This window comes from Dipodomys spectabilis, unplaced genomic scaffold (assembly GCF_019054845.1).
Source record: "Dipodomys spectabilis isolate Male_0828 unplaced genomic scaffold, ASM1905484v1 ptg000108l, whole genome shotgun sequence".
Taxonomy (NCBI): Eukaryota; Metazoa; Chordata; class Mammalia; order Rodentia; family Heteromyidae; genus Dipodomys; species Dipodomys spectabilis.
The window spans coordinates 9,697,838-9,710,077 of NW_024870785.1; the positions used below are offsets into that span (position 1 = coordinate 9,697,838).

A 12,240-nucleotide genomic window follows, 5' to 3' on the forward strand; every position below is an offset into this window, starting at 1 on the left:
TGAAAAGTTTGGAGGTCTCTATTTTTCTAGGGGTAAGAAACAAGATTTGCATGTGATTCTGAGACTCAAGGATGGCAGCTAAATATCCTGTACTCTTTGTCACAAAGGGCATCCTCGCAAAGATGGAAGCCATTTTTAGGCAGGTGATTTGGAATGGTAATCACTGCATAATGTGTTTCATTTGTGAGTCTGGAAGAAGGGATTAGACTATTATTCTCAAATAGTACTTTCTTTGAGCACCTTTAGGACTTCATTTCTTTTTTCTTTGTGTTGGTACTTGGCTTGAAGTCAGGGCCTGGGCAATGACAATCTGTCTTTGTCACTCAGGACTGGCACTCTACCACTTGAGCCGCAGTGCCACTTCCAACTGATCAACTTTATTCATGTAAAATCTGTGCATAATTAATATGCAGCAAAAATATTTACTGTATTTTTTTCTTTTTCCTCTGGGTGAATTTGTGAAGCACATTTTCCTTTTCCCTCAGGAAAAACATCCTTTTCTTTACATATCTTTGTGTCCCAAGCTCATTGGGATTTATAATTTTGAAAAAGAAATGTTCATAAGTGATTATGTTCATAGTGTCACAAACATCTAGTTACCAAATTATGTTGCATTTGTTTTCCTGAATTTTTTGTTCACTTTTTATTTGGGTTACCACAGAAAGAAATTTTCCTGTTGGAGTCACAGCATTTCTCCTATTGGTGTTTGTCCTCAAAGTACTTGGAGTATCATAGTTAAACACCCCATTGCTGTAGGGTTTATAGTAAGAGAATCATTTTACTGCTATGGAATGCATGTAAATCACTAGAGCCTTGCTCATTTTTCTGCTTTGAAAGATATCTTGCATTCAGGGTATGCATTAGCAGCCATCATCCTTCCTTGAAAATATTAAGTGGGAAAATTATTTTATTATTGTATTTTTAGAACTAAAAAACCTGAACGTGTGTGTGTGTGTGTGTGTGTGTGTGTGAGTGTGTGATATACACACTTAGGAATCAATAGAAATTCTGAGACTGAGTGGAGATTAATGGTTTTACTATGTAAACGTTTATATCTTCTAAACTCTTACAAACTACCATTGGTAGTAATTTTTTTTGGGGGGGAGTGCCAATCCTGGGCCTTGAACTCAGAGCCTGGGAGCTGTCCCAGAGTTCTTTGCTCAAGGTTAGTGCTCTACCACTTTGAACCCAGCTTTTTTGGTGGTTAATTGGAGATAGAGTCTGACAGACTTTCCTGCTTTGGTTGCCTTTGGACTGTGATCCTTAGATCGTAGCTTCCTGAATAGCTGGGATTACAGGCATGAACCACTGATGTCTGGCAAGTGGGATGGTATGTTTTTATTTTATTTTATTTTTGGGGCTTAAACTCTGGGCTTGGGCGCTGTCCCTCAGCTCTTCAGCTCAAGAAGAGCACTCTACCACCTGAGCCACAGTGCCACTTCCAGTTTATTGGAGATAAGAGTTTCACGGACTTTCCTGCCCGGGCTGGCTTTGAACCGCGATCCTCAGATCTCAGCCTCCTGAGTAGCTAGGATTACAGGCGTGAACCACCAGCTCCGGGCTGGAACAGTATGTTTTAAGTTGGCGAGAATGTATCTTGGTAAGAACTTACCGGTGTTAGGAAAGTGTCTTGTTTTTCTCTCACTTTCCCAGCACAATCACATGGAAAATTTCTGTGACCTTAGAAAGTGTCCCTATTAGCAAGCATGCAGTTCTGCAACCAGCATCAGCTGTCTTCTGTTTAAACTCAAATCTGACTGTGGAGGTCACCCTCACTCGAGGGTTCAGCCCCCAAGACTGCCTCAACTTTACACCCACTTGCAACCCAGCTTTAAGAATGTCTTACCAGCTACATATTGAAGTTCTCAAAAGCCCCTCCTCATTCATTTAATATACTAGAGTAGTTCACAGAAGTCAGGGAGAAACTGTACCTATGTTTGCCTGTTTATTATAAAGGTTATTTTAAAGGACACAAATATAGGAAATCTGGAAGTTTCTCTAGCTGGGAGCTTCATCCTTTTTGCAGTTGAAGAATGCCACCCTCCAGGCATGCAGATAAATGCCTTTCTGCAAACTTCTCCTTGTTATGCTGGGTGGAAGTCTTCAGGCCCTCATATGTTTTTGGTTTTTTAATGGCAACTAGGGATGAGAGCCTAGGGATGAGAGCTAATAGACGGGATGGAGAATCTCAGCACTCCCAGATTCCCTTCTGAAGAGTTTAAGATTAGAATTTAAGGTTGAGTTACAGTGCAGGAACTGTGGAAGTGTGTGTGTGAGTGTGTGTGTGAGTGAGTGTGAGTATGTGTGTGTGAGAGACTGTTAACTGTGTGATTGTGTAACTCCAAACTTCTATTTTCATTAGAGTTCAACATGAGATTTGATGTCACCCTCCTATAATGTCAATTCCATTTACAGAGTTCACTATATTTCTGATTGCTACAAACATAAAACCATTGAATTCCTAATACTTACAAAGCAAAATTGTCATTTGTGGAACAAAAAGGGTACTAGAAAAATGGAATTTTATTCCCTAAATTTTATATTTGATATAATTTGACTAAGATAACATTTTTCTATGTTTGTAGAAGAAATGGTCCAAGTAGAGAACTGTGATTTCTTTATTGTTTATTTAAAGTATTGTTTATTTAAAGTACTATTAAAGTATACCATAAATACTAAAACCAGCGCACAGTTATGAATTAAATTGATATTTTGTTTGCTTTTGGTTTTGGAGGGAGAATAAAACATTTATTTGTAATTTTTCTTCCTCCCCTCTCTTTTAATGGTACATCTGTGTTTTGTGTTGTAGGTGTTGCTGTTAAACTTTGGTCTGAAGGAAAAATGTCTCTCAATCAATCTGTATATCCTAAAGAAAGTGAAGAAAAGAATTCAACAGTTGTGGACCCAAAACAGTCAGAAGAGCCCTTTCAAAACTTGTGCTTAGCATCGCAAGAAGTTCTTCGGAAAGCTCAGCAAAGTGGGAGATCAAAGTGTCTCCAGTGTGGTGGTTCCCGGATGTTCTACTGCTACACGTGTTACGTCCCAGTCGAAAATGTACCTATTGAACAGATTCCACTTGTGAAGGTGAGAAATTCATTGCTTGAAAGTCATATGCCTTACATATGCCTACTCTCATATAATTGATAAGGGTTTTATTTTTTGTCATGAAGATGATTCATATTATTGAAAATGGTGTCCCATGAAACTACTTAGCCATTGAGTATCGTTGTAATTTGCATTTTCTAGAATCATGTAAGTGGAACCATATACTTTGTACTCTTCCTCATCTGTCTTCTCAGAGCACTTATTTTTAAGATTCAGGCATACTGTTGTATGTATCAGTTCCCAAGCTACTTTTTTCAGAGGAGCAGTTGCTATTACTCAGGAGTTCTTTTGTGTGGGACTGTAACTTGGCTTTCATTTCCATAATGATGACTGAATACAGGACTTATCCAGGCATTAATAAAGAGAGTTTAAAAAAAATAAATCAAGCCAGGCACTGGTGGCTCATGCCTGTAATCCTAGCTACTCAAGAGGCTGAGATCTGAGGATTGTGGTGCAATGCCAGCCCGGGCAGAAAAGTCCCTCTGAGACACTTGTCTCCAATTAACCACTTGAAAACTGGTAGTGGAGTTGTGGCTCAATATTCTGGCACACAATCCTGAGCAAAAGAACTCTGGGACAGTGCCTATACACTGAGTTCAAGTCCCACAATCCCAAAATAATAAGAGAAAGAAAAATCAAAAGTAAAATAATAGAAAGTCCTAACTCAAGAAATCTGAGGGAGTATTATTTTTTATCAAAGGCAGTACATAATCCATAACAGACAGTGAACAAACAAATGACCATTAAGGAAAAAATGGGCCCGATAATTTTGAGAGTTACGGGTGGGATGAGGTTACACCTTTGCCTTACTCTATTAATGTTTTTCCTGTTGGTAATCTAATTTGTACTGTTAAAATGTGGTGCTGCAAGCTACGATGTGCATCATAAAAAATACCTTTGGTTTGAGAGGAGATAGAAAGAACAGAATTTCAGCTTAAATTTGAAATTTGAATTGGTCAATCTTGCGTTTCCTTTTAAAATAGCATAAAATAAACAGACCTAGAGTTTATAGGAATTATAAAAAATGTTCTTGGCATGGACACTGTAATGTGAGGAGTTGGACTCAATACCCATATAAATAACTAAAGATGAAAATAACATTAGAATCTTTGCTTTAAGAGCAGATTTTATACTTATTGAGTTTAGCATTGTTTTAGCCTATGATTGACAATATGGAGGAAGTAATTTGAGTTGCTAAAGATTTGTATTACTAAAAATGAGAATTTTTTTATTCATGCCTCTTTTTGATGTTTTTGCTTTAGCTACCATTGAAGATTGACATTATTAAACATCCAAATGAAACAGATGGCAAAAGTACAGCTATACATGCAAAGCTCTTAGCACCTGAGTTTGTAAATATATACACTTACCCTTGCATTCCAGAATATGAAGACCATCAAGTGAGTAGCTTATTATAGTTCTTCACATTGAATATGAATGCATTTCTGAACTTACTTGAACATTATTAATTATTAATTTGAAAATCTAGTTATTCCTATGTAACATTAAATATACTATTTTCTCTATTGGCTTCTTCACAGTTCAAATGACCCTAAGCTATTATGCTTTCTCCTCCCTCCAACATTTTCTGTTTATGTACATATAGATGATCTACCTTGATGTATACTGGGAAACCAAATCACAAATGTTGGAGTGTGTCCAAAAGAAAAGAGTTAAAAGGATTTTCAGGAATTCTCTCTCTCAAGAGTTTTACTACACAGCCTTTCTAATATTGCTTTTGGCTGCTCAGATAATCTTTCTTGTTCATTTCTACATTCTCAGTTGATTTTCACATAATGTGGAATTGTCACACTTGCAGAATGAATGATAGTAGTCAGCTTGCCGAAACAGTAAATTTGTAATAGATGTCAAACAATAAGGCCTTGGGTACTTCAGAAAAAAGCTATAAATCTTTTAGGTTTCATGGAAGCTTTAGTGAGTGAGAGCCACTTAGAAACAAATTAAAAATTTGTATATTCACTTATTCTACAAACTGTTTTTGATTGAATTTATTTAGAAAATTGTGTAAGTAAGTGATAGCAGTTTTGATCCAGGAATATGTTTGTATTTACTTGTCTGATCAACTAGATATCACTTATATCAATTAAATGGAACACACTACAGTGTACACACTACTATTACTATTATTACTGTAATCCAGGTTGGTTTTGACTTCAAGATCTACTGCCAAGTGTTGTTGGGATTATAGGCATGTATCCCCATGACTGTATGACTCTGTTAATCCTGGCATTAATAGTATCTATAAAGGCCCTTTAGACCATTTTCTCATCAATCCACTATGTTCTTTGTTTAAGCAAAAATGACATTTAGGCCAGATGCCAGTGGCTCACGCCTGTTATCCTAGCTACTCAGGAGACTGAGATCTGAGGATCATGATTCAAAGCCAGCCCCAGCAGGAATGTCTATAAGACTCATCTCCCATAAACCACTCAGAAAACTGGAAGTGGTGCTGTGGCTCAAGTGGTAGAGTGCTAGCCTTGAGCTGAAGAGCTGAGGGACAGTGCCTAGGCCCAGGGTTCAAGCCCCATGACTGACAAAAAAAACACCTCCAAACCCCCAAAAAACAACCCCCCCAAAAAAACCCAAACACATATAACAGGGCCAACCTACTGGCTTGTTCCTAAAAATTTTAAGTGAATCAGAATTGATGTTGCAGATCCCAGTAGCACATGGCTAATGTGAGTTTCTTCATTTTTAGGTGGCACTTGTTTTTCCTGGACCTGAGTCTGTATCAATACAAGATATTTCTTTCCATCTACAAAAACGGATTCAAAGTAAAGTTAGAGGCAAAAATGATGACCCTGACAAGCAGTCTTTTAAACGCAAGAAAACTGAAGAACAGGAGGACTGTGATTTGAAGGAGAGTAGAGGCACTACATTGAAAAAAATTATCTTCATAGACAGCACTTGGAACCAGACAAACAAAATATTCACTGATGAGCGACTTCAAGGTAAGAAAAATGTTTTTTTGGATTATTTCTCCCCTGCCAACTTTTATTTGAAAAACCACAAGGATATCTATGCACTCGCCACATTTCCTTTCTTTTCTTTCTATGTCATATCTGTAGGTATGTGTTTATATCACCTGTAATTTGAGTTGAACCATTTGAAAGCAAATGATAGCCTTGTGACATTTTTGAATACTTAAGTATACATCTTCCAAGAATATACATATTTATAGGTGGTTGCTGAAGTCCCAGACCTGTCATCCTACCTATTTAGGAGGATGAAATTAGGACCACAGTTTGCCACCAGCCCAGCAGAAAAGTGGCCACTTCTCATCCCTAAACTGGATGCAGTTGCACACACCTGTCAAACTAACTACAGTGGAAAGTTTCAAGTCAGTGGATTTAGATCCAGATACAAACCTGTGCAGAGACTCTGTCTCAAAAAAGTAACACAAAGGACTGGAAGCATAGAGTACTTACCTAGAAAATATTAGGCCTTGAGTTCAAATCCCAGCACTACCAAAAAATTAAAAAAAGAATAAGTACAATCTCATGCATAATAAAATATACCATTAGCACTTCTAAGAAAATCAACAAAAATTCCACAATATTATCTAATATGCAGTCTTTATTCACATACCCCTAATTGATGAAAAAAATGTCTTTTGTAGATTTTAGCCCCTTGACAAAACAACATTTTAACTCCTCACATTTAAGGTTGTTAAATGCTTTTTCTATGATAATTATATATGAGGATAAATTCAGGGTTGTCTGTGACTATTGCAGTTTTTATCTATTGTTTTGCTGTAATTGCTAATAGTGTTCTATTCTGACACATCCAGAGCTACTGTTGGTGCAGTGTTGAACAAAACAGCAGTTTCACTGTCAAGGGGATTTTAAACTTATTGGTATTTCACATGCATAAAGATAATATGTGCTAAGCTCCAGTTATTCCTTGTGGTACACTTAGGAACCAGAGAGGTTGGGATCAAATTAGGACATACAGGGAAATCTGCCTCTAAAAACTTATTTCATGGTATTGAAGGGATCAGAATTCCCTTTGAAAAGTTGTGATCTAGCACAGAATTGAATTAGGCTATGTGAATTGGGAAGAAATAATAGAAATTTTTCGGATAAGTCTGATTTTAGGCAAACCTAAAGTGCAAACAGACTTGAATACTGCCAGTGTAATTCCACTTAGATTTTTTTCCCAAGGATTTTCACTTAGGATCTTTCATTTGATCCTTGCAATTACCATATAAGGTAATGCTAAGGAAAAATAGCTCAGAAAGAAAAAAAAAAAATCTTCAAACTGAGGAGTAAACATGCTGCCATAAACATGTAAAGGAATGTGACTGGCAGTGCTCCCTTTCCCTTTTTCAAAGAATAGGGCATTAAGGGTTTGTTGCCCTGTAGACACAGGCAGCAAGATTCTTCAGGGTCTTGTGCTCTGTAGTATCCTCTACTTCGTCATACGTAGAAACAGACAGCACTCAGACTGTCAAAACAACCTCATTCCATGCATGGGCATCTCAAAGGTACAAACTGTGTTAACCTAGTTAAATGTGCTGCTGTCATGCACTTCAGCTTGGAACTGATTTAACACAGAATCAGACTCTAGTGAAGTGTCTCAAACTTTCTTTTCTAGCTGACTCACATTTCTAACAATAGCCTGGGAGAAGCTCTCCCAGGTTGAACCTTTTAGCAACTACTGCCTCATACCAACTCAGTGGTTCTTTTGTCTTCTAAGCGTGAACAAAGCCACCAAATAACTCCCAAAGCACCATAACACCACCAGCCCCCCGCCCCCAACTTTTACAGGAACTACTGAGAAAAACCTCAAGAACTGTAGAAGGTATAAAGAAATAAGAGAGATAGTATTATCTCCTGTGCTTTGAATTTCTGGTTGTGTTACCTGGGCAAGTAAAGTAACTTAAAATTATTGTTATTGGAAACTAAGAATTTTAGGAGGAAAAAATGACTCATGAAATAAAAGAAACAAAATTCCTATAATATTAAAATGTAAAATGAGACTATCTACATGAATAAAACACTAGAAAGTGGAATGCCTAACTTAATTATGGAAGGTCAGGTTAAAACTACAAGTGTAGAATGACTTAACATTCCTCAAGATTCACCAAAAGAAGCTTTGAGAAAATATAGAGGAAAGATGATCTTCTTTTGTGGGAGATAACCTAAATTATTAATAATTGTATTGTAGCCACACACTATTTTGACTCAAGCCTACAATCCTAACTTTTCAGGAAGCTGAGATCTAAGGATTGAGATTTGAACCCAGCTTGGATAGGAAAGTCCATGAAACTTTTGTCTTCAGTTAGCAAAAAGCCAGAAATGGAGCTGTGGGCTCAAGGGACAGAGTACCATGAGTGGAAAAGTTAAGGGACAGAGTCTAGTTACTGAGTTCAAACCGTAGTACTGTTGTACACACACACACACAGAGTTGTTCATATGATCTAAATTATGTACATGTGAGAATGATAGAAATTAGAGAAATTCCTTTAAATATCAACCCCTAGAAATTGAATTTTTTATCCACAGAGACTGTGGCATGATTAAGGAATAAGCCTTTCATTGACATGATTAGATCGTTTTAATCTAAACTAGTCTGGGATCTGACTTGCAGCTCTAGTTCTGTCACCAACAAAGATCTTTTTTAAAGTGAGGTTATTATGTTTTGAAACAAATTGCTGTATATCTAGAAGAGTATCTGCAGTTACAGAGCATAATGATAAAAGGAATAAATAAAAATCCATGCACTAGAATAAGTTCAGTTAATTTCTATGGCATCCTTCATGGCTTTCCTCCTATTTCCTTTCCCACTGACAATGCTCTTGAATTATGTCTGTCTGTCTTCTATTTCTAGATTCTAGTGTTATTATGTACATCTGTATTCATAAGCTACATATTAACCTATTTTTGCTTTGTTTTGAACTTGTACATTGTTTTCTCTGTACTTGCTTTCGAAAGTTATCAGTTTGTTTCTGAAGTTTACCCATATTGTCCTGATGGTAATTCATTCATTTTTACTGCTATATAGTATCTGGTTATATGAATAGACTATAGTTTATTCTATTGAAATACTTGTTTCTGTTATTATAAGTAGTGCTATTGCAAACATTTTTGCACACATACAAGCTGCTTCAGAAATTGATCTCTGGACTGTTGAATATAAATTTTTTTTTGTTTTTTGGGTCCGGTCGTGGGGCCTGAACTCTGGGCCTGGGTGCTGTCCCTCAGCTCTTCAGCTCAAGGCTAATACTCTACCACTTGAGCCACAGTGCCACTTCCCGCTTTTTTTTTCTGTTTATGTGGTGCTGAGGAATCGAACCCAGGGCCTCATGCATGCAAGGCAAGCGCTCTACCACTGAGCCATCTTCCCAGCCCATAAATACTTTTAGCTTTATATATAATTCCAAATTGCTTCTAAAATGAGTAGATGTGTGCTACCATCATTAACATAAGAAAGATCCTATTGATTCATAATTCTTCTTATCTTGGTATTGTTATATAATTGATTTTGCCAATCTAGTCTGTGTTAAGTGGTATATTATTGTGTTAATATATATTTCTCTGGTGACTAATTAGATGAAGTAATTTCTTTCTTTATGTGGCTATGTGGATATATTGCCAAATAATCCTGCCAAATGCTCATATCTCACTTTTCTATTTTAATTGTCCATTCTTACTGATATATAAGAATTCTTTATATATTCTAGAATGTTTGAAGTACCTTGAAGTTTGTCTCATCTTTTAAATTAAGGTAACTTTTGAGGAAAAAAAGTCTTAGAATTAATCGATATTAGGTTTAGTACCTTTTGTGTCTTAAATCTTCCTCCACCTAAAGATACTAATTTCTACAAAAAAGACAATTTTATTACTTTCCAGTTCTTAAACATTTATTTTATTTTTTGTTATTTGTGGGGCTTGAACCTGATCAGGGCCTGGGTACTGTCTCTGAGCTTCTTTTTCCTCAAGGCTAGCATTCTACCACTTGAGCTATAGCACCACTTCTGACTTTTTCTGAGTTTATTGGAGATAAGTATCTTATGGACATTCCTGCCTGGGTTGTGAATCTCCGATTTCAGCTTCCTGAGTAGCTGGGATCACAGGTGTGAGCCACTGGTTCCCAGGGCATCTAATTAATTTTATTTTTCTTTCTTACTATGTTAACTAAACCCTCCAATGTAATAGCGAATTGAAACCTTGTCAAGGTCATCCTAGATAGTGTTATTAACTGGCAATTTATTTATATTTGTTGTATCTATATATTGGATCTCTTACCATCTTGATTTTTTTTTAATCCTTCTTGTCCCATTTCTTTACTATTTTCTCCCTTCCTGGCTTTTGTTTGATTGAAAATTTTTTTCTTAATTCTATTTTTAAATATGCCTATCTGGATTCATTTAAAGAATTGTGTGTGGGTCACTTTAAAAAGTTCAAAGCTAAACAATAACTCATCCTTTTGAACAATATGAGGACACAGTACATGGAAGTGTCATTCAGTCTCATTCACAATGTTATTGTTCTGTTCATTATTTTTGCTGTTTGTTTTATTGTCTGCCCACAAATTAGATATTTTTATTATTTTTTGTTTTATAAGACAACATTTATTTGGACTTGAGTAAATGTTTACTACTGTTCTCTTTGCTCAGCATTCTTTTATTTTATATTGTCTTTTGCTTTTACATCCTGTAAGAATTCCTTTCATTTGGTTTCTTCTTGGCACAGGTTTAATTTTCGTTTTGTCTATTAATGTTTTCTCTCTTTTCTTTGATGTATTATTCTGCTGGGTACATGATTTTTAGGCCAGTTATTTTCTTTTGACACTTTGAAGAAATGATCACAGTGCCTTTAGTGTTCTTTTGTTGCTAATGAAAAGTTTCCTCATTTTATTGATCATTGCTCTGTGCATGATCTGTCCCTTTCTAGCGGCTAGTTTTAAAATCTTGTTTGCATTGTTGGGGTTTTGCACAGTACCCTAGATAGCTCTAAATGGTGATTTTTCTGGATCTGTGGCTTTGCACTGTCTCTTTAAATGCTCTCTCTACTTCATTCTCTTTGTTCTTTACTCCTCAGACTATTAAATACTAGTTTCTTCATGTCTCAATAACATGCAATTTCTTACTTATTTCTTGTCCCTTTCTGCTACATTTGTGGTGTAGCATTTAAGTAAAAGTGATATGTGACAGTAGGAAATCATTCCTTATTGGCCAGTGAGCAATTTTTTTAAAAAAAAATTTCTCACTTTAAAATAAGCTGCTGAGAATGGCAGATAAACACAGTGTGAATCTGAGCACTAGTCTAAGGTGCTATGAAAGCATTGTGGGTTTGTTTGCTGACACCTGGCTTGCAGAAGATGACGACTGCGTCATGTATCATTTCCTCTTTCGTCGTCCAAGAGAAAGTGTGGATGCAGTGTGGACACATCAGAGCACAGTGACAATGTTCTGCTTCTGAAGACAGAACTAAAGTGATAGCTTAGGAGTAAATGTTTACCAGTGTCGAGGACCATTAGGCTACCCCACCTTCTCTCTCTCTCTGTTTCACATGATACTTTGAGTTTATTAAAGCCTTTTGAAATTTGGTGAATTTAGTCCTGTCACAGGTTAAAAAATCACTGGAAGATTTTTTTTTTTTTTGGGGGGGGTCTGGTTGTGGGGCCTGAACTCTGGGCCTGGGCGCTGTCCCTCAGCTCTTCAGCTCAAGGCTAGCGCTCTACCATTTGACCCACAGCGCCACTTCAGGCTTTTTTCTTTTTGCTTATGTGGTGCTGAGGAATCGAACCCAGGGCCTCAGGCATGCAAGGCAAGCGCTTTACCACTGAGCTACCTTCCCAGCCCCCACTGGAAGATCTTAATGTTGATTACTTTTTTGCTGCAAGGTCTAAGAGTGGGAGGTGACTATCTTAAGATGTTATTCTGCATCTGATGTTGTTTCTATGTGTTTTTTGAAGCGTTTAAAATAATATTCTGGCTGGGGGCTCCTGGCTCATGCCTGTATTCCTAGCTGCTCAGGAGGCTGAGATCTGAGGATCACAGTTCAAAGCCAGCCAGGGCAGGAAAGTCCATGAGACTCTTATCTCTTTAATTAACCACCAGAAAACTGAAGTGAAGCTGTCACTCAAAGTGGTAGTGTGCTAGCCTTG

General features: G+C 36.8%; 1 protein-coding gene across 3 annotated transcripts in view; it reads left to right on the forward strand.

Moving 5' to 3' along the window:
* Dtwd1 (DTW domain containing 1) overlaps positions 1-12,240 on the forward strand; it is a 34,045-nt gene that overhangs the window by 2,271 nt on the left and 19,534 nt on the right. For all 3 annotated transcript variants that reach the window (XM_042687715.1, XM_042687718.1, XM_042687716.1), the window contains exons 2-4: positions 2,810-3,084; positions 4,368-4,505; positions 5,825-6,077. In XM_042687715.1, the coding sequence (XP_042543649.1) occupies positions 2,810-3,084; positions 4,368-4,505; positions 5,825-6,077 (666 nt within the window). The remainder of the gene's footprint in view (positions 1-2,809; positions 3,085-4,367; positions 4,506-5,824; positions 6,078-12,240) is intronic.